The following is a 23,136-nucleotide window of genomic DNA, read 5'->3' as shown; positions in this document are numbered from 1 at the left end:
CTCGCTCCACTATCATCAGCTGGAGCTGTAGGAATCCTCTACTTAAGGTATATGGTAAGAGAGAAATTCAAGCAGGCACACTAGGGGAAAGACCAGACCAGTGTGGTCCAACCACAACAATCATCCTCTTGCTTTGCAATGACTTCTGAGGTCTTTTTCTCAATAGTTTCTACCACAAATAGATCTGTAATTTCCTCTTCCATCTCAGGCTTTCTGCTTTATACCTCTTTCATTTGTTGGCAAATGCAGCAGCACTGTGTGATTCATTTCCCCAGCCCCTGGCTCTGAACTGAGCGTGTAGCATGGTGCTTCAACTGAGATGCGTGCAGGAAGAAGAGATCAAAACTTTGGTGGTAAATAGGGCTTGTGGGCAGATGAGCAGATTCAATGTGTCAAGCATGCCAGGGAGCCTTTGCTGCACTCTGATCACGGCAAGCAGTTCTGATTTTCTGTATATAGTGTGGTTGCAAAACCATGGCTTGAAACTTTGTTGGAAAGCTAGGCAATACAGAGCTGCAAAAATTTGTATCTCGCTCCTTTTGCAGCAATAGCTGCGTAGGAAAACTACGCAGCACAGGCTGACCTAAGAACCATAATTACTCAATAAACAACAGCGTGCCAGGCTTAGATTTGTATACACTGCTTCTCGGGTGGGTTTTGGCTGGCATCCACAATGCAGAACACAGACTGCACCACTGGAGGGCTCACAACCTGTTTAAACAGATGTTATCTTATCCTTATGACTTATTTATAAACTAGAAGATTTATGCAGAGACATTTTGTCTCTAAAATACCCTGTTTTGTTGCAAAGTCACTATTGCTTTTGCTAGACGCTACGGCTATCTCTGTATTACTCAAGTAAACATAGCATTGGTATGGCGCTAAGGACTGCGTTCAAAACATTTGTCTCCCTTGCTCTCCAAAGATCATGGGAGTGATCCTTAGCCTGTCCCAGAGCAGCATTTGGGACAATGTAAGTTAGTCAAATCCAAAATAACATTAGGAACAAGGTAGCAGTTTAAATAACTGCATTTTAGTGCCTAGAAATGTCCTGTAAAGTCTTTTAATATACAAGAAAAGGCATAATCTATGAGCAGTCTAGCCAGTAACTATAGTCATGCTGTTTGAATATGATTGCAAGTGTCGTTCTGAACATCATAGAAGTAATGATCACAAAGTTGTGGAATGGAGCAGCAAAACTCAGATAAAACAAGTATTTTTTTCATTAAAAAAATAAGACCTGATAATGTCAGGAAAAAAACAGTTTGATGCTACCCTAAAAATCCACTACTTTAAAGTACTTGTGGGAGGAGTAGTTGTCTCGCATATTTCAGTCACAGAAACGTTTTGGTTCTGTTTGTAGGAGGATCAAGACAGGTGCCCTGGAGTCAGAGATGGAAAGTCTCATTCTCCTTCAGTGTTGTTTTGGGTCATAGATCATTGCTACCTGGGCAAAGGGGTTCTGAGGTATCACCAAGTGACACTAGAAAGGCTGATTTTGTTGTGGAAAGACTGGGATGGCAAAAGCAGCTTTTAGCCACCCATGTTAACCATCTGGCATAGGTTATGGAACTTTCTTCTCGGCACCATTTCATCAGCATTGATGAAATGACTGCAGTAATCCTGCCTCTGGGTCCTGCGTCCACACTGTATGAGATGATGTTTAAAAATTGGAAGGAATTGAAAGAGAATGACAAAATACAGACAGGGCTGGACCCATGCTTTATAATTAGGAATTTGAAGAGGTCAGCCTACTGAATTTAGCAAAACAGCATCTTTTTTTTTTAAGGGCTATAATTATATATCTGGTATTACTGAGCCTCTTTCAGAAGAGTCAAAAATGTAAGTTAGAAAAGTTATAGGTGGAAATGAGATGCTGTTTAGTAGTGGATGGGTAGGTGGCCATTGAGACAGTTTAGTGTAGAGGTGCCATTAACGTCAATAGTTTTGAAGTGGGATAAGGCAGTTTTCTAAAATAAACAACCTAGCCAAAATCAAACAACTTGACTTCACTATGTTTGCTTGCATAAGAGGAAAAGCAACAGACTCTTTCCACCAAAGGATGTTTGGAAACCAGAAAGTCTACATTATTTAGGGATATAATAAGGACTTTGGGGATTGCCATGAAGTCTCAGAGTAGGAGACAAGGAAGCAGGCAAATGCTCAGCCAGAGCTTATGTAAAAACAAAGATAACTCCTTGTTTAGCACTGACTTATCATCTTGTGCTTGCCTCTGAACCCCCCAATCAGACAATCTTGAAAGAATGTATTAATTGCACAAAAATTACTTTGAATGCTTTTAGAAAAGATAAATAATTCCAGACAACAGGATTCCACTGCCACACAAATTCTTTTTGTCTCAATCCCAGTTTTTCTCATTACTCCAGTCAAAGTATGTTTTATGGCAGAACTGAAGTGGAAGTAGACAGAAACTTAAGCTGCTATTGTATCTGAGAGCATGTTCTACTGCTGACCCACCAGTGCATGCCCCCTGTCTCAGCTCCATATCAGGCTGACACCTCGGTTGTCTGTGCATAACTTTCTTCTCTCACTCAGTGCCCAAGACATTAGACCGTGGCTTTCCATCATCCTGAAGGTATAACTCTTATTGTTACAATGTTTTTTTTCTAAAGGCATGTCAGTTATCATCCCCTGGCTTCCCAAGGTCTCATCTTGTAAATGATATATATCATGAAATGATATATATCATGAAATATATATTCATGAAAATATGTAGTATGCCAAGCTCTTAAGATGGTGCTAGAATATAATGTAAAGGGATGCAATGTATTATTACTCAGTTTTAGAAACACTAAGTTCAAGAACAGGAGAAAGTCCAAAAGAGAATGAGTAAACTTCTCTTTTCCCATGTCATTTCTCATCTAACACTTACAAGAGAAAACGAAAGAGAAATGAAATACATGGAGTGCTAAACTTTTTTTCCAGCATTACTGAACTGCCTGAAGCACTCCCCATCCATTCCCTTTGCAGTCTGGCTGGCCTACAGGGTGGTCATCTCCTTGGGCAAACCATCTGTGTCACTCTTCATCTTTTGAGGCTTATCATCACATTAGCAGCAAGAGATAAATCAACCTGTAAGAAATTCAAAGATTTTTGGCTATGACAGCTCTGATAATATAATTGCCTCTCAAGGAGAGTTTCCTATTATTCTTTCTAAACTTTATTCTTTGTTAAATATCTTCAGTGGCATCTGTCACATAATGAATAGAAAGACTGAAATAGGACTGTCACCTTAGGAAAATGAGAGGGGAAGCTTTAACCAAGCTCCTGATCCAATGAAAGCTGAATATCTTCTATTTTTTTGCAGACTGCTAGCACTCTTGTTGTAGCCGAAGCCAAATCTTCTGGAATCTACAGCTGCGTGGCATCCAACAAAGTAGGAAAAGCCGAAAGAAATGTCAGCTTTCTAGTAACAGGTATGATCTACTCTGGTCCTATGGTTATATTTGTGATGGATTTTTCAAATGGCTAAGTTTGAGTATTGTTGCAATATATGCATTTGTAAACTTATCCCATGCTTATTGGTGTCCCTGGGAAGGGTTTGTGACAGCAGCTGGTTTGAATTTGTAAGAAAGGCACCAAATTTGGTAAATGACTCATGCCTTCAACAAGTATCCTTGCATGACACGAATTGCTCCCAAATATAGCAACCTGTAATTCCTCCTTTTAAATCACCTAGTCTCTGCAGTCACTCCAAACATGCAATGCCAGCGCATTTTCACCTAGTAGGCCTTCTTCTGAGACACAGTCTTGGAAGTAGTCTTGGTCATGATACTAAGACTCATCATGTTAGCATGGTTCCTTTTTTTGACCTATCACTATATAAGAATTTGCAGGTTTGGAAACAAACTGAAATTATTTGACATCAGGAATTACTGGAAAAAAAGCCTTGTGATTTTAAGAGAGTAACTACTGCATGATTTAGCACCATGATGTTTGCAGATGCCATCAAGAAGGATTTGTTTTCTAGTGAAATATTTTATTTGTGTAATATTTTATTACAAAACGGTAGTAGTTCATAGAGCACTTCATCTAATGACAGTTCCCAAGGTAGGTCATTAAAGTAATGCAATCCATTCAGAAATATGGCAACATCCCCACACTCATTTTGTGAACCAAAAACTTTGTTTCTGAAGTTTTTTGGCTGTAATAGTACATATTGACACATAATTGTTCCTAAATTAAAGTGCTGTTTGAGCTGTATTTTCAGCTTCAGGTGAGGACTTTGCACATAACTTTCAGCAGTGGCTGAGAGTCACTCACTGAGGTTGTTGCGCATTGAATGTGCAAGATAATGAATACGAACTTCTCTAGCTCTTAATTATCAGTCTTCAAAATGTCACATGGAAGACCCTGGAACCAAATAAAGCTGAATTTTGATTTGCAATATGCAGATCTCCCTTTCAAAGTTATGATGACTGTTTGAGACATTTTAGTGTTGTGGCATGAGTTACATGGGTTAGTTTCCCTTCCTAGATCTCACATTTTCAGATCTTGACCAGGGACTGAAGGAAATCTTTCTCTTTGATACCAGAGCTTGCATGAGAACATGCAGAATATTAAGACTTTCCTTTGAAGGCTCTGGCATTGGCTGGCATGAAAAGTGTCTTCTCGGCTTGGAAACTCTTAACAGCTTGACTGGTGGCAATCTTTTTATATAGGATGGTGATGCTGAAAAGCATTTTTCCTTTGAGTTCTTGGAGCTAAGCAACATAAGCTGTGAGACATGGAAAGTCCTGCTCATCTGCTGGTGCTCAGTTGTGCTGATTGAAGGCAGCTTATTTAAACAATGCTGCTGTGTTGTTCTTACAAGAATGAAGTTAGACTCATTCTTCTGTGCACATAGTGCATCAGTTGATTGTGTGGTATAATCATAATTCTCCTCTGTCAGGCTGAAACCAAACTGCTTGTGTTTCACTTCAAGGAAACAAATGAGTAATTTCTCCAAAATTCACTGAAATACATAGCGAGGGAATTCTAATCATGAGCCCAAATAGTGCTGGGTGTGAAAGAAATGGGAAGACACCACAGAGTATTTACTTCTGATGAGTTCAAAACCAGTATTTTGGGTCTTGGGTGACAGCCTGGGGTTAGTTTATCTCATGCTGTTGGGACTGCTGGCGCCATATGAAGCCAGCCTGAGCCACACAAAACTGAGTGCAAGTGGAGAAAGTGTCTAAACAGAAAAGACAATCCCTTATAGGAGGAGGAGCTGCTGAGGAACAAGCCAGAAAGGATCCCAGAGAGTAGAGAGAGACAGGAAGAATCCCATTTCTTGGAGGCAATCACGCTCAGGCCTTGTCTTAAGGAACAGGAAAAGCTCCAGTGGAGCAGCTGTGGGGTCGTGAGGGATCTCTTCCCAACAGGTCAAGACTGCTGGGAAGGCAGTGGGAAGACAGAGACCATCCCAGCAGGCCTAGTTCTGCACTGTCAGCCCCTTTATGGGAAGACAAATGTGAGGAGTTTAGTGCAAGAAAGTGCAGCAAAAGGGACCAAGTAAAAAACAAGCCCTTATTTTAAAATTAATGTACATTTCTCATTATTTCTGGGCTTGCATGTGTCTTTCCAGAAGATGTGAGGGTGGTATTTTTTCCACTCTGTGCTTGAGGGTACAGGGCATGAAGTCCAGGGCTCTTGGTAGCTTTCCTTTCCTTTGGCTTTTATCAGATGAAGGGCATTTTTGGGGTGCTGGCACACTAACCTGATTCTAATCCTAAACCTGTGTTTGGGGTACAGAAGCAGCTGTGAGTCTTACATGCAGGTGATACGGAAAGATGATTTCTGAGCTCTCCTGCTTGTTGATGCTAAAACAATCTCTGCAACAACACCTTATACCAAATTCAGCTGTGGTAGCCCCCTTTCCTCCAGCCTGCCCCTTTCCCTACATTTTGGGCTGTTTTGCTGGCACGCAGCAGGCTCATGGGTGTGTTTGCAGTTATACAGGGTAAAACAGGAACAGCTCAGCCTTATCTCCCTGGTTTCCCAATGTCACTAAGCGCATTTTATTTTGAGATTCCTGATGGTGCTTGGCAAAGATAAACAAAATCTTCCATCAGGAAACCTGGGAGCTATTTCCACAGGAAGCTTCAAATCACTAAAGTAAATAAAACTGTTTTACATTATTCCCTGCCACGTTATTTAGCTAGCCTGAGTCTGTAACAATTGGTGAGAGGTGTCATATATTAGGGTGCTCATAGCCTTTAAACAAATTATTCTCTTGGAATCCTGTGCATTCGCCTTTGTCCTTATATTTATTCAGAAAATAGTCTTTCTTCACAGAAGACACATCTAGGAAATGTTCCAGACCTGACAACGTGGAAGTAGTTGCAACTATATTGTTATGCTGGCATACTATCCTTTTATGTTGAAAGTAGTTCATTTGCCTCAGACCCGGGGGATCTTTAATTTCATCTTTAGAGTTTTGCTTGATACTTCTTAGCTCTTTTCTGAGCACTGGCATCTGCAAAAGCCCAAAATTAGCAGCATTCCAAACCAGTAACCTGCTTTTCCCAATACATATCAGAACAATTTCAGATATTATGTGATTAAGATACAGCAGTTTTATAGATCAGAACACTTATGCACAACCAAAATTTTGCACCTTGATTGAATTTAAGTGCTTCTGAACTCGATTGTTCAATCAAGCAGAGAATTCACTTCATCTAACTGAAGTAGTAAGGTCCCATGATAGAGCAGAATCTCTGGAATTTGACTCATCCAAAGATGGTGGGTTGCATAGCCCTGTGGAGGTGCCTGCATGACTCCATGGGCTGTAAGCCTTTACCCATACACAGAAGAACTGTATTCAAGCGGATGTTACATTTTAATGCTTTATATTAAATATGTTTTTTATTCTACAGCAATAGGTTTATCTTACTACTTTCAGTCAACATATACTCAAATGGGACTAGAATCTTGCTCCACATGCTCTTCCGTAACAAAGAGGATGCTGATGATAATCACTTATTTATAAGTTCATTAAATTTAAAGATTTGTGTTGTTTTGTTTGATGGGGAGTGGTAAAAAGGGGATCCCAATGAAATATGAAAGGAACAATTCAGCACATAGGATTTAAACTCCAGTATGATGTTTTTGTATTTCTGCTTGCATTGGGATAGTCCTTGGATTGCATACATGCATACCTCCCTGGAAGACATCTAGAGGGATCTTCAGTACCTGATTCACAGGAGTTCATTTTTCCTATTTTTAATACTCAGTACTTAGTACAGAAAAGAGACACAAAGGTAATCAAGGGAGCTAGTGATGCTAGGCCTCTGTGAATGGCAATGGTGAACAGATCATGTCTGTTGATCCTGGGGGAGACAAGGTAGCTCGATTTGCAATAAGGGGATTTAGAGAGTCAGGAGAAGCTTTCTGGTGGATTGGTCAATCAGTGAAAGAAGTTGCTGAAAGAGTGTGTGAGATGTTCTTCACTGGAGACCTAGTCTTCACTCTGCTGCTGTGACATTAGGCCTGAAGTGACACTTGCATGCATGGAGCTGAATCAAAGCTTGTGTTGAGCTGTTCATGCTCTAAGAGACAAGAAAAGAAGGCATAATTCTCCCTTATGAAAGACGAAACCGTTCTTACAATTTCAAGGCGATTTCACAGCCAAGTGCTGTAGCAATTAGCAGTGAGAGAACAATTGAAAATGGCCAAAGCCGATTTCACTGAAAGGAGAAGGAAATGACTTTATCAGCATATTGGCTACAAATAAACCAGGAGAGGTTGCATTCTAGGAGAAAAACTTGGAAATGTTTTCTCTCAGGAACCTGCCTCTACTTTCACTTACGCCTGCAGCATGTCTCGCCTTGCTCAAAGGGTGAGGCTCAGTGGAGAGGTGCTGGAGGTGGCCAGCATGCCCACGGGTCTGCACCTTTCTCCAAGTGATGTAAATCTTACAAGCAGTTGCCCACATGACTTCACCAAAGATGTTTCTTTCAGCTGTAGGATGAATTGAGCTGTCTGCTATGAACTGCGCTTAATTTTAAGTCATACTCACACTTGGGAAATGGTTGGTGCAGTGATCCTTGGTTTCACTCAGGTAGAGCTATTATTCACCTACATTTAATGCCAAGAAGTCTGAATACAGTGATCTTTGCCTTGATACTGCCTACACCCAGCTGGCCGTCAGGCCAGAGGGCAATGACTCTGCTTTTCTGCCATGTGGCCAAAGTGTTTTATGTACATGGAAGAAAATACCTCTATTTTGGGGGAAATTCAGGCATATAACCACATATTCCATGATTTCTCCAGATTTTAAGCATATTTAAGAAATTGACATAAATTATCTTACTACTTGTGAATAATGAGAGAACAACATAAATAAGTACGGTAGCCGCAGTATTTTTCTCTCACCATCTAGAGATTCATCTTCTCTTACACAGTTCACAAGCTGCAGCTGAGACCGGAATTTCTCCCTTTTTTCATAGTCCCAGCATGCTGTCTTTAAATAATTCTCCTTTTGGTACCTTGCCCCAGTCTGTCTTGCCTTATCATAACATTTATACAAACTCAGTACTTCCAAGAACGGCTTCAGTTTACACCAGATGATGTCCAACCCATGTGTCTTGTAGCTCTAAGACAAATTGTCAAAAAGCTGGAGCCTAGCATGAGAAAGGAAAGCTGAGAGACTTCAGCAGGAAGACAACGACATTCATTAGTTCAAAGACTTTCTGATAAAGGGGGTGATATACGCCATGTTAATTTTGGCTCATTCACTTAACATAATCTAAAAAGTGTTCTTGATTTTTGACAGATGTACCAAGTGGATTCCACATAAGTTTGGAAAAAGTTCCCATTGAAGGAGAGAATCTGGTATTGTCCTGTTCAGCCAACAAATTCATGTACAAAGACATTTCTTGGATTTTACCGAGGACAGTCACTAATCAAACGAAAGCAAGGAAGGCCCTCAAGGAATACTCCATCACCCTCACTCTGACCATCAAGAATGTTTCCCTGGCACACTCGGGCACCTATACCTGCCGAGCAAGGAACATATTCACGGGGAAAGAAGTGCTTCAAAAGAAAGACGTTTCAATCAGAGGTGAGCACTGCAACAAAAAGGCTGTTTACTCTCGGATCCTCAAATATAAGAGCACAAGGAATGATTGTACAACACAAAGCAATGTAAAACATTAAAGGACTCATTAAACAGTATCAGGTGTCTCATATCATCTTGATTTCTTATTGCTGTTGCCACCCTTCAGGCCCTGAGGTGGTGCACATTCCCCCATGGGTTGGACGTAGGAGGAATAGCAGACAAAATCTTTGCGTGAGCTTCCAGTTGAGTTCAGACGGGTATTTTCTGCTTTGACAAAGCACGTGGAAGCTGGGGTTTGGAAGATCCCCTGCGCTACATTTTGCATATTGTTCTTTTTTCTCTTGCTGTCTCCTGCTGAGTGATCAGGAAAACTTTGGATCAATCTTTTCTTCCACTTTGGTATCGGCCTCGTCAAAAGTCAAAGCTGAATAAACTGATTAACTTTAAAAACTGCTGTTTTCAGTCAACCACGGACATTAAATAAGTTAACATTAATGCGCAGAATGAGCACAACTCAGTTTGCGATTGACTGGACTATATATTTTTTATTTTAATCTGATCTTGATGGACTTATAAATATTACCTGCTGAGCAAGTTCTAATGCTTATTTATTTGAAATTATTTTCTACACTAAAGTACATTAATCTTAGAAAGTATCTTCTAAAGGAAGTATGCAGGGAAGAAATAAAAATGTCGATATAATGCACAGCTCTATCATATCATTTATAATAATGACGATTTAAAAACTGACAGACATGAACTGTGTTTCTCCAAATAAATTCAGGTAGATTTCCAGTTGCTGTGTTGGTCAATTTTTAAAGTCAGTTCTTCAACAATGTAAACAGCTATCGATAAAAGTGTGAGTGTTATTTCTGGCCTGAAGATACAGGAATTTGTAATGTTGTAATTATTTTATTAAAAGAAATATCCCACAGTGTTACAGCCAGCACAGTAAGAGATTTAATACATTTTTAAAAATACAGGTCCCAAGCTGAAGCCATTAAAAATATTCATTGCTTTTGGTATCAGATGTCAATTGGATTTATTATGGGGATTAAGAACCAGACAGACAAACTGCTGAAGGAGAATTAAGGGCAACCTTATACTTTCTTGTGAGCATTTTCCTTTTTTTTTTTTTTTTTCCTTATTCATGATTTTGCTATGAGATGTTTCTGTGTATTATAAATTCTGTATGAGGAAGAAGTTACTATTTTTAATAGATCTGATAACTTTATTTTTTTACAATACATAGCTTTTATTATTTTTGGTTACATTTATGATTGATCATTTATATAGCATTTACATAAGCCGTAACAAAACAGACCATAGAGACCAAAATAGCCACAGCAAAGGAACAAAGTGGTTGTGCTTCTAAAATAGAGGTTGACAACACGACAGTTTCTTGTGCTTGGGAACTCACCAGACAATTTCCTCCTTTAGGTATCAAGACTGTGTCCCACGGCTAAACTTGTCTTTCACGTGGGAATTGCTTTTGTCAAGTGTGAAAGGGTAAACAATAGCATTTCCCCGTAATGCCAGTTTCATGGAGCCTAAAATGCTTAGAAAACAATTGATAACCTGGAAGTTGTCAGAGTAAAGAAAAGAATAATCATTTCTATCTTGAAATGTCACCTATAGCCTGCTTGTATACAGTAGCTCTTTTGTTCATTATTATGTGATGGCTTCCAGAAACAATACCTTCTTGCAAAGGGACCTGGGTCTCTTTTTTTTCCCCTTAAATATGCCTAAAAAGCAAGTGAAATTGTTGGTGATGGCTTAAAAAATGGGCAAATGCACTCTGGAGCATTTGCAAGTCTTCAGAAGAATTACAATACCAAATTCCCTTTCTTAAGAGGCTGTTTTGTGGGAAGACATTTGATGGCAAGGTGGGCGGTGATGACAGGACATTCTGAATTTTCCATGGCCTTGGGAGCCGGAGTGTGATGCTTTGTAGCAGCCAGTTGCCAGACAATATGAGTGTAGGTCAAAAAAAGACATGCCCCTTAGTCTATTCCTCTGTGAAATGGCTGTGAGCTGCAATGATGCACTGCAATTCACTGCCGAGTGAATGTCCTGCCAGCCTCAGACAGCCCCACTGTGTGAGGGTGTTGGGAGGTCCCTGTGGACCTGCCCATGCTGGGAGGCACAGGGAAACCTCATTGGAAAGCAGTTCTTGGTGGCCAGACGTAAACTACTGTTGCTCTTGATGTCCTCAGATGATGGGAGAACCTCAGAGGTTTGGGGAGTTTCTCTGTCTTTTGTTGTGTAATATATTAGTTAGGGAGAAGGGTGTGAATTATATTTCTTTTTTTTTTTTTTTTTTTTTTGAAGTGTTAAAATTAAAGCTTGTATTTATATTTTTGTACTGGTTAATAAAAAGAAGTGGACAAACAACGTAACTATAACAAAGGGCAAAGATGTACAGAATGGAAAATATATCCCCAAATGAACAAATCGTAATGTATTCCTCCGTTCTGCTCCGGGTCTGTCGTGTACTGTGACACCAGTGTCCCCTTCTCCCCTCTGTGACCTCCTGTCACCTCCCTGGACCAAACTCTGCCTACAATGAAGTTCCTTGGGGCAACTGAGAGCAGAGTCTGGCCCTCGGCTTCGGGGCGAGCAGAGCAGGGCTGCACAGCTCCCATTTGGAACTCTCTCTGCTTGTCTGTGCTGCAAAAACGAGCAGGAGGAAGCAGGTGGTTGGCAAACCTAATCCTCAGGTTGACCGCATCCTTGAAATATCAGCTGATTGCAGAAGAGAAATTACTGCAAATATGTGAATGGTGACTGGAATTAAGTTTTAAGCAAGACAGTTTTTCTTGATATGGAAACCCAACCTTAGTGTATGGCTATAAAAAAAATTAAAATAATCACAAATAACTCATAGAATGTGTGATTTGCCTTTGTTGTGTCATCTTATCTGCCTTCACTTCGGATGTCTGGGCTGGGGTGTCCATCGTTTATCATTGATGAATGCAAAATGTGGAGATCTTCTCAGTTTGTGGATGTGGATGCGTGTCAAAAGATGCCTTTTCATAGACAGATTGTTGTGAAACAATGAGAAATGTGCAAAAATCACAGAGGGTGACAATGAAAAGAGGACTGCCCTCTTGGCTATAAGGCAAATATTGTTGACCTTATCGTTTATGTAGGTGTTCAGTGAAGAACGTGCTGAACAGATGCTCTCATAGGCATTGCTGATCGTGAAGTGAGAAGATCATCTGCTATGCTGGCAACAAATAATAGCATTAACCTTGGAAATTACAGACTTGCAGCTCAGAGAAGCCACAAACTGGCCGTTGCAGGTTCACTATGCTGGGATTAATTTCAAGAGATAAAAGCATAGCAAAGGTAGCCTACAATAAAAGCATGAAAAAGCTTTTAGTGCCACAGGGCTTGTGCTGTGTAAGCCACGCTGTATAAGCTGGTGGTATGTAGGTGCTTTACTTTTCTGGAGAGCTTTCATTCACATCTGGTAACAGAGCGACTGTGAAGATGAAATCATCTGATAGACAGTCAGTTTTCCATAAAGTACAAAATACAATCTTCCAAACACAGAATGACAGAAGTTTAGACAGAATTGTACTTGGTGTACTGATATCTACTGCAGTTCAAATGAAAATATCAGCAGAGTGCTTTTTTATTTTATTTTGATCTATTTCATATTTTACAACATTTTACCATGTCAGTAACTACTAATCCAGGCAGCGTCCTCGAAAGGAAAGACTCTAATTCAGTTCTTGCAAGTCTGGGGAAATTCAAGGGAATCTGCTGTGCCTCTGCATCAAGAGATTGCTCGGGATCTCCCTGTATTCTCCATCACTGCTTTTCAGGAACTCAAATATCAGAAGGAATCATGTGGGAGTTGTCAATGTCACAGAAAACTGTTCCTCTATAAAGCGTATAAATGCTGTAGATGCCTTTGTCAGAACGCCCTCCAGCTCTGTATGAAACAGGGGAAGGAGTGCTAAAATGCTGAAATGAGGATGGGAAGGATTTGTCGTTTTGCTTCTCCTGGAGATGACTTCATTGTGACGTCTATGAAGTGTTTGGAGATGCCCTTCCATTCACTTGGGAGACAATCCAGCAGGAGCTGCACTTCACATATACATTGTCACTAAATGTCACGGATGTGTTTTATTGCATTGCGTTCACCTGGATTTTGGTAGATTTTGGCAGAAAGTGAAAAAAAGAGCAGCGTTGCTATGCTGCATGGTACACTGGTGCTTCGCTTTGGCTCCTGGGATCTGCATTTCCAGCATCTGTGGGCTCCCAGAGGACATGGGCGTATTTATCTGTGCAGCACTCAGCCGAAAAACGAAAGTGGAAAAATCTGTGAAGATGTTGGGATGCATGACACAATGTTTCTGTTCTCATCGTTTCTGGTTTTAAACTGTGCAGGTTTACTGAATATGATTCATAACTGTATTCTTTAAAGTAAGTAAAATATACAAATTGTATTTATGGGTATCGCGGTGTACTGCTTAGTGCCATCCGAGATGCTCTGGCACAAGGATGTCCTGCTAATAGTTGACAGTCCTGGTCTCACGGTTTGTTTCTCCTGTCTGCAAAATTATGAGCTTTCATACAAACGTATTGGTTTTGATAAACCAGTGTGGTTGACAATGGAACTGGGGAAATCTGTTAAACAATGTCATTGGGTATCCATCGGTCATGACAGCCTACTCCCAGTGAGTAACGGGACCAGACCAGGTGCTCTTAAATGAACCAGGATGGTAAATAAAATCTGTGGACTGTTAACGTGGTACAATTGTCATAGAGGTCCTACATCACTCAAGTGCTAGTAGGGAGGATAATAAAGCCCCACAGTTACAGGAATGTAAAACAGAAGTGTTGTTTTGTCTCGTAGCGCAAGAGGCACCAGCTCTGCTGCGGCAGCTTGTGGATCAGACGGTGAACACCAGTAACTCTGCCATGCTGGAGTGCCAGGTTCATGGCATCCCCGAGCCCCAGATAACCTGGTTTAAAAACCACGAGGAAATACAGCAAGAATCAGGTGAGAGCTCTGACCTTGTACAGCCTTTTTATTGTGTCCTGTAACCGTGTGCAGATTCCCTGGCATTGATACCCGGACATAAGCAGCATTGCCCGAGCATTAGAAGTCTGTTAGGTTCTACCTTCTCACTCCAAAAAGTCAACCACTGAGAAGGTCCCTATGGTGTCAGTGGGAAAAATACAGATGTAGATATCTCAGCATCTTTTAAGAGTCATCTCCAGAGAATCCTACTTCCCTCCACTTACTATAGAGGGAGCCTAAGGATCAGGTGTCTTGGCTGTGTCAGGTGTCAGAGTACAGCTAGATGGGAGAACACTAAGCTGAAGTGATGTCTGTGCAAGTACCAGGGGGAGTATTGTCAGGCATGCAAAGTCTGTTCTTGATTCACAGCCCTACCATCAGACTAATCCCATCTAATGGGTTCCCAAAAATGGAATGTGTCTGCCTCAGCCAGGGGAATCCAAGTTTCATGCAGCAGAAAAGAAGAGCTTCCTCTTGGCATTCTGCTACTGCAGGAAAGCTTTGGGAGATGTTTACTGCTGTGTCCAAATGCAGCTTCAAACATCATTTCATGCTATATAATGGCACCTCAGCTGTAGAAGTGTTCCTTGGAAGTTTCAGATAAAAATGAGTGAAAAGACAAAACCTTTCTCATGGGAATCCATCCACATTCAAATCAGGATCACAGAGTGACATCATGTTACAGGCTTAGCAAAAAATGTTCAAGGAGATTTGTTTTGTGGAAACTCGAAACCTGTGGAGTCCTAAATAACTTTTTACAAAGCTTGTGTTTGAGGTTCTGGCCTACGCTACTGGAAATTACTGTGTCATGAGCAAAGGCAGTGGGAAGAACTCTGAGTATTTGTCAAAGTGAGCTAGAAGTATGTGCAGACTTCCAACACAGTCACTAAAATTAGTGACCACATGGTTGTAACGTGAATTTTTCACATTATCTTCTGGAGTGGATGTTATGTGTCTAACTTGACCGTAAAGCAACACATAAGGTTAGGAACCAGGAAGACATCTGTATAGGGTCAGTCAGAGCACTTTAATTAGCTGCCTGGAATCGCTGGTGGAAATGCATTTCAATGGGACTTCGGTCCTGATGGAGCCAAATGCACAAGTGTGTACTTGACTGCACATTTCCTGGCTATATCATGTCTGTAAGTCGGGCCTGATGCCAAATCTGCTGCCTGCCACTTCCTCATTCACTGGAATAATGTCAAGGCTGGAGTCTGGGTTGAGGAAGCTGGAACAAGAGAGGTGTTGAAAACTTCAGGTAACTCCTGCGTCGTAGGGTGCACCTCATGGGATCTTTCCTTGCAGAAGCTGATCTCCTTCTGATAAGGGGTTCAGTGTCACATGTGTGAGTAGGATTTGGGGTGAATGTGCTGCCCGTAAGGCCGATGAGGACACATGGAGCTGGTCTGGGAAGCATGACAGTCCTGTTCCTGTGAGTGCAGCAGGAAGCAAGGAGACCACCCAGCTCCCAGAACTTAGTGACATGCTGAGGAACTTGCTTGGGAGTCAGGCCACAGTGCCATCAGCACCCGTGACACCAGCTGCTCCCAGCATCACTCCCTGAGGGCTGAGCTTTTCACACACACAAGTGCTCTGCAAACAGATTTCCAAAAGATTCCCAAAACTTCCAAGTATATTTGGCTTTCTTGGGGATAACACCGCGCTGTGCAGTCTGTGGCTCAGATTTCCTTTGAGGAGAACTTGAAGCAGATATTATTACACGAGTGACTGTTTATGTTTATATCCTGGCTCCAGCTCATTGCAAAATACTTCATTTCACAGGAATAATTTTAGGGCCTGGAAGCCGAATGCTGTTTATTGAAAGAGTAAAAGAGGAGGATGAAGGACTTTACCAGTGCATAGCCACCAACTTGAAGGGATCTGTGGAGAGCGCAGCGTATGTCACAGTACAAGGTAAAGCACGGTGTGGCATGGGAAGAGCTAGCCATCCAGGGGGATGCTCTTACTGTGGCTGGGAGGGATGGGGAATGGCTTGAGCAGCATGCGGCAAGCTCTGAAAGCAGCAATCTGAAGGAAGTCCTCACAAGGGAAACGTACCAGGTTGGAAAGGAAGCCCAACAGGAAATGCTAACTCAGAGTGTGTTTACACTGACCTAAAAAGAAGAATTGCTTCAACCCAGCAAAGATCGGGTCAGGGTAGAAGACAAATGTAAATTTAGCATCATCAAAACAAACAAAAACCAAAATACGGAACACCCTCCTACCCCCTCATTTTCTCATTTTGGTTTAATTCCACAGAAATTAGAGGCCTGGGATATATTCATTTGTTTGTTTATTTTCAATGCAACTGAACTAGAAGACTTCAGGCTAGCACTAGATGAGGCCACATTTAAAGGTACTTACTGTGAGAAGTAGGTACGATCTCCTTATTTCTGTAGCTGTTACCTGAGTTACTTTGCTCTTCATTTAAACACCCGGTGTTGTTCTGCCTTCCGCCAAGCCTGGGCCACGCCTGTGGTAGTGACTTCCACCAAAGCAACTGTGGATTGTATTCAAATAAGGTTAATTCAATGACTATTCAGTTTTATTGAATATCCTTTTGGTTCATCTATTATGAGGTAGTGGAAATAAGCTCATGTTCTCCATTTATGTCACTGTCATGTGCGAAATTGGCATAACTTGACTTACTGATTGCATGTGTTAAGTAAATAGATCTAAATTCATTTAGTATCTCCTTATAAAAGACACTTTGGCTACCATCCAGTCTCTTAGGCAGGGATTATATCTTTGTGGTTGTTCTCATAAAATTACTAAATGTATCTGAATACCACTGAGTATTTCAATAGTACCCTACAGCAAAAGACAATTACAGCTAGTAAATCAGTATGGATTTTCTGCTGTGAATGTTTTAGTAGTCTCAGTTAATGGGCATCATTGATAATACAATAAAGTTACTTTAAAAGGTCAGGATAGACATATATACATGTGGGCTGACCTAACAGATGTAATCAAGGACATAAAACCACTCATCTCCTTCTGAATGATGCCAAGGATTTAATAGCCATTGTAATCACTAACATAATGACCTGTCCCTCAGCGGTTGCTGTCTGATGCCTCCTGCTAGTTGATAGTTTTGGACAATGTAGTACGTTGTGGTATTGATTACTGTACCACTGTATCTCAGCTATTTATTACAACCACACTCATTCCGTCAGAAGGCTTCTAGGAAGTCATATCTCCTTCTACATGAACCAGAGTAGAAGGAAGACCGCAGCCAGGAGGATCTCTTCTCTAGTTACTTGCCCTGTAGGGATCACTGGCAATGTGCTTGCTTGACTCCAATGGGAGCTCTTAAATAAGCAAGAAATGAAGTCTAGCATATTAAAATATATAGCTTTGAGACTGAATGAGACAGGCATAGGGAGTTTTTCTTATCTACTATAATGAGGAAAAATGTGTTCCCACGCTCTCTCTTCTGATCGCATGACAGGATGTCACTGGAGGTGTTTTCACTCATTCCAAATGCATCAGTTTTATCCAAAGTGGAGTCCCTGACATTCTCATGGGGAAGGGCTGCCTCCCAGCCCACTCCTGAGCCTGCAGCAATGGGATTGAGGCTTTAATGGGGGTCCCTCTCCAGGCTTTGCCCCTTCATTGCCTTTCCCAGGGTGCACACCGTGCCATCACCACCAGTGTCAGCACTTCCCCCTGTCCCACCGGCTCTCGGGTCGCAGTGCTGCAGATCAAAGCAGCAGAGCAACGCCTTGTATTGGTGTCTGTGTTTAACAGTTGGGAGAGGAGTTTGCAAATGTGTCAGGAAGGAAATAGTCTGCTCTTTTTATTTCCTCTGAAAAAACATTCTTATGCTCACAGATAAAACAATGTGTTATTTTTGTACCAGAGATGGATGAATGGATGGTGGAATCCAAGGGCTGTCTTTAAATAATCTCAGCCGTTGTTTGGTTTGGAAGCTGTGCTCGTAGGGCTGTCTGAGAGGAGTGGGGCCATGTTTGTGAATATGTCAGAGCAAGCTGTCCATTTGCTCTTGGCTGAGGAACTGAAGAGACAGTGAATGTGAAAAGACAGAACAAGGACAGCAAATGGCTGCCTGAGCAACCATCAGAAAGGGGCATGTCTCTCCAACCTGGTGGCACAGTCTGCTGGACACAATAGGGACACAAGCTGTCTGAGACAGCTCTGCTGCACTGGTCTGTGTTGCCATTAAGGCCACATCCTTTCTTCTCCTGAGGACTTCAGCACACCACCCCTGAAGGAATCTGGTGACAGAGCTGGTGGCAGAAGGGCAACGAGAGAAGAAGCATCACACTCACTTAAGCCCAGAGCTGTAACAATCAAAAGAGTACAGCAAAGTGCCCTTTATTAGAGGTGATGCTCTACAACTTAATGTCATCCCTGCTGATGAGAGAGGAAAGCATCACATTTGTGAAGAATTCACTGAACAGTTCTGACACAATGGAAAGGGTGTTTGCTTTTCTTGTAGCTATCTGCTTCTGTAGCTATCCACCTTTCTGAATTTGTACCTTAGAAAGCTGTACTTTTTGGGCCACACTAACTCTGAAGTCATCAGGTATCTTTCTATGAAGCATATCTGAGACTCCCTTGGTCACTGAGCATGGTCCAGCCTGGGTTATATGGTGACCATATACGAAAAGGAGACCGCTGAGGGATACTTCTGTGCCTGCAACCTCAGAGAATCACCAGAACGGGCTGGAAGGGATCCAGTCTCCATCTCAAACTACAGTCAGCGCCAACACCGCCTCTAGTCAGAGGTGCCTTTGGTCATATGGTAAAAACCTCCAAGGACGGGAATCCTTTGGTGTCCCCAAGCACCCTGCCCAGTGCTGCACTGCTGTGATCCCAGGACCATGTGAATTAAGCGGGGTAGTTCCCATCAGTGTAGGAATGGGGCACTTTTGGTGGAGCAGTGACATTGGTGCAGCTGCGTTTGCAGGTACAGCTGGCAGCACTGCTGTGAATCCTGTGCAGAGTTACTGCGCTTCCTATATACCACAAGCTATATCAGAACGAGAGGCAGAGCAGAAGTTCTTTTTGCATTTGCTACCAATCAGAAGGAAAATACAGTGGGGGAAGCATGGCAACAGATTGCTCTGAAACTGTTTTGTGAGTCCCTGAGTAGCTGTCTGAAGTGAATTTTATTTATTTATATATATATATATTAAGATCTGTCAGTCAACTCTAATACTCTTCAAATTCCTAATGTTCGTATTCTCCTGCTGTTCTCTTTCCTGCTGTTGTCATTTTTATTTCCCTTCCCCGTGTTCGATTTGTTCTGGGAATTAGAGAGCCCTCCCCACTCCCAACAGGGCTCTGCCAGCATTGCTGGGGGCAGAACAGGTCCCACGTTCACCTGGGGACTCCTGGTTAGCCCTGGGTATGAGGAAGCCCTGCCCCCAGGCTTCTTTCTAATACACTCCATGGGGTTCCAGATGCCTGTGCCATGCTCAGCATGAGATGAGATCCCAGCATCAGGTGGGATATTAGGAAAAATCTCTTCTCAAAAAGAGTGGTGAGGCATTGGCACAGGCTGCCCAGAGTGGTGGCGGAGTCATCTTCCCTGGAGGCGTTCAAGAAACATTTAGATGTGACACTGAGGGATGCAGTTAGTGGGCATGTTGGGGATGGGTTGGCAGTTGGACTAGATGATCTTAGAGGTCTTTTCCAACCTTTATGATTCTATGACTCTACAATCTGCTGCCAGACCTGATGCCTCCAAACATGTGAAGGTCATGGGCTCAACATCACCCGCCAGGCACCTCAGCAGGGCTTTGGGCCAGGACCGGGCTGCAGAGCTCAGCAAGCAGCATGAGGGACGTGCCCAGGGGGGTTGGAGCAGATCCATACACATTCTCACACAGAGAAAAATTGGCTAAAAGCCGAATTTTCACCTCAAAAGGAAATGACCACGTGGGTGGTGACGTACTCACCTGTCCGCTTCACCTCCTGCTCTCCAAGGAAGGGCTGGCTTCTACCCAAAACTCGCTGCTGGATCTAGTGACTTTTGCTGCGTTCAGCACAATGGCTTTGCAGAGGAGACCATTTTTTTTCTCCAGTCCAAAAAGAGATAATGCCCCATTGAACATGAGTGGGCCCTTCCTGGTATTTTATTTTAATGACAGAAAAACACACACTGTCCCTGGCTTTGTAGGTCTTTTTCTAAAATGCTTTCTGCTTGATTTTCCCAGGCACAGTGGAGAGATCGAACCTGGAGCTGATAACCCTGACCTGTACCTGTGTGGCTGCAACACTTTTCTGGCTCCTGCTGACCCTCTTCATACGCAAGCTGAAGAGGGTAAGTGTGGCGATGGATGCTCCCAGCTCTGCCTGTCTCCCCTTCCTGTTAGGCTACCAGCATTGCTAGGAACACAAAAAATGGGATTCACTCACTGCTCTCCATCATTCCCTGTGCAGTCAGCAGCGGAACCATGACTCACAGGACTGAGTGCGAGCTGCAAAGCCAGGGCTTGGCATCGTCAGGGAGCCTGACTCCTGCCAAAGGCATCCCCATTGCCTTTGGGCCAAGGGAGTTTGGCATCTCAGTGTCTTTGAAGACTGGAGCTTGTAAGGATGACAGATCTTCACAGAGCCTGGTGGGGTCTGGTTAGCGCATAGTGTCTGGTACAATTATATCACTTGCAAAGCAATGTTTCACTGAAGTCATTTTAGCAGCTCAGTCTCTGGCACAGATGCTTCTGTATCAGCATGGTGATGCTGTCTGCCCTTCCTCCATATCCAAGAGGTGGCTTAGTGCTCCTTTCTGCTGATAGCCCCCATCCTCACTGCCTGGTGCAATCGTGCACATCGTGCACTGATAGCTTAATGCAGAAAATCCAATCCTTTGTGGTGCAGAAAGCTCTTGGAGCAATTTGTGGGTACAGATGTGTGCAGAAGTAGTGGGCCAGTGTGGGATAGAAGACCAGGATGAGCCCCTCTCCCACACTCCCAATACACCGATCTCCATCTGCCCTCCATTGCCCAGCTGGGGGGGCAGTGAGCATCCTCAGCCCTGCCACTGAGTGTGCTCCAGTGTGAGCTCCCCATGGAAGGTAAAACCATGTTATCTCATCTAGCCCATGATTTACGTTTCCCACCAAGAGCTCTTATTGACAGTTGAGAGCACGGGACCCACTCTGTATGGCGGCAGCCATGCTTCTGCCTTCCTGCTGCTGCAAGCTTTTGTAAGAAGAAATATATGGGAAATTTTATGTGGGGTGAGAAAAACAGAGACTAAAGCTGTGGAGAAACTTTGCAGATGTAGAGAAACTGAAAAAGTGGGACTTGTTCTGTCTGCTCACCAGAAATCATAAAATAGTTAGTAAGAGGACTGCAAGGCTATGGGGTCAGCCCTTGGAGAAATGTAAGTTTTCAAATTAGCCAAGAGATGTGGAATTTTTTGTTATTGGGTTTTTTTCACTTGTTAGATTGTTAACAAGAATAATTGTTCTTGCTACAGAGCAAGGGATTTAAACTAGATGACAAGTGAAGTCTTCTTTCCAGACAAGTCTTTCCAACAGATGTTAGTCAATGTTTACGGTCTTCTCTGTGTTCCTATTACAAATTCTTTCAATGATTTATGTCTGGAATTAGCTTAAAATTAAATTTTGTATACGAATGATGTGTTCACAGTAGAAAAAAATCTTTTGTGCTCCTTCAGAAACAGAGAATTTTCTGAAAGCCTGTCTGTTACAAATGATATATTTAACACTTCTTCACCATTACAAATGTAGTTGCAAAGCTCCAGTTGTGCCAAAGATTTGGTATTCTTTGTGTCTGAACAAAGAAACCTGGAAGTTTGTTGGAACCAGATGATCTTTAAGATCCCTTCCAACCTATGCAGTTCTATGATTCTATGAAGCTCTCTGCACCTTCCCACTCTCCTTTTGCTCTTTGGGCATGAGTCCACCCAAAAGCTCTTCTAAAGAGACCAGTAGCAGTCAGACACACACATTCCTACCAACAGATGCTGGTTTTTTGGAAAACTTCATGTACTTCTTTTTCCATCTATATCCCACTTATGCAGGACCCACCCAGGGACAGTGGAGGGTTGGGAGCCAGGCTTTGTGCCACCTGACTTTTGTCCAAACTCCACTGTAATCCTCCTTGGGACTAGCTGTGAGATGATGAAAGGCAAGTGCAACAGGAGCTGTTAGCTACTGTCATTTTAATCTAGTTACATTTGCAACCAAAGCAGACAAAGCCAGCAGTATCCAACAGATGCCTGGAAATGCAACTATTAGGAATGTACTCCCGAGCTATAGAGGAGGAAAGTTGAAAGCCACAGAGGACAGTGAGAAGAGCAATAAAGAAGTGTACATATATATGTGTGTGTGTGTGTTTGCACATGTATCTCTGTGCCATTTCCATGTGCTTTGGGAAAGGAATGTCAGTGGCCTCAGTCAACAGATTTTCCATAAATTCCAACCTATAGACAGGAAATTAAAGCAAACAGACTTTTTCTCTAGAAATATCAGCACTTTGTGTGTCGAGAAAAGTCCAGTGGGTTAGAGTGCCAATCTCAGTGCTTTTTAAAGGAAAATATTTTTCAAAGTGGAAATCAATGGACTGCAGAAAACTTTGAGATTAGGTTCAACTTTCCTTAACATTTCTCTTGTGAAGTGGGTGATCCATTTGTTCAGTAGAAACTGAGCTCCTGGAAAATTCATTGCCAACAATGTGTTTGAATGCAGGTAATGATGAGTACCTCCAAATCCCATTATTTCAGTGAACTTGTTAGAAATGGCACCAAAGAAATGAAAAAATTCTAAAAATTTGTAAACAGATTCAGAAATGTATAACATCAGTTTCCTGGCAACCATTCTTGCACAACTTGTAACCACATATGACCTATCTTTGCTGGGCATATGGAAACAATAAATACAGGCAGTTGAACTCCATCTGTTGCATATGGCCACTTTGCACAATCGTGAAGAAAAGTTATTTTTAACAACAACGTTTAGTCATGTGAAGAAAATAGTTCTGATTATGCAGAGGGTCTGTGTCGTAACACCATATGTTAATACAGACCCACATTGAT

At 42.2% G+C, this 23,136-nt stretch overlaps 1 protein-coding gene across 1 annotated transcript in view; it reads left to right on the top strand.

Moving 5' to 3' along the window:
* Positions 1 to 23,136, top strand: part of FLT1 (fms related receptor tyrosine kinase 1) — a gene marked incomplete at both ends in the record, with an annotated part of 100,956 nt that overhangs the window by 56,366 nt on the left and 21,454 nt on the right. The window contains 5 exons of the mRNA XM_079548440.1: positions 3,329 to 3,437; positions 8,780 to 9,067; positions 13,935 to 14,081; positions 15,885 to 16,016; positions 20,288 to 20,394. Of these exons, the coding sequence (XP_079404566.1) occupies positions 3,329 to 3,437; positions 8,780 to 9,067; positions 13,935 to 14,081; positions 15,885 to 16,016; positions 20,288 to 20,394 (783 nt within the window). The remainder of the gene's footprint in view (positions 1 to 3,328; positions 3,438 to 8,779; positions 9,068 to 13,934; positions 14,082 to 15,884; positions 16,017 to 20,287; positions 20,395 to 23,136) is intronic.

This window comes from Tetrao urogallus (assembly GCF_951394365.1).
Source record: "Tetrao urogallus genome assembly, chromosome: 1".
NCBI classification, from domain to species: Eukaryota; Metazoa; Chordata; class Aves; order Galliformes; family Phasianidae; genus Tetrao; species Tetrao urogallus.
Note: the sequence above shows the minus strand (reverse complement) of the source record. Positions and strands in the feature narration are given on the sequence as shown.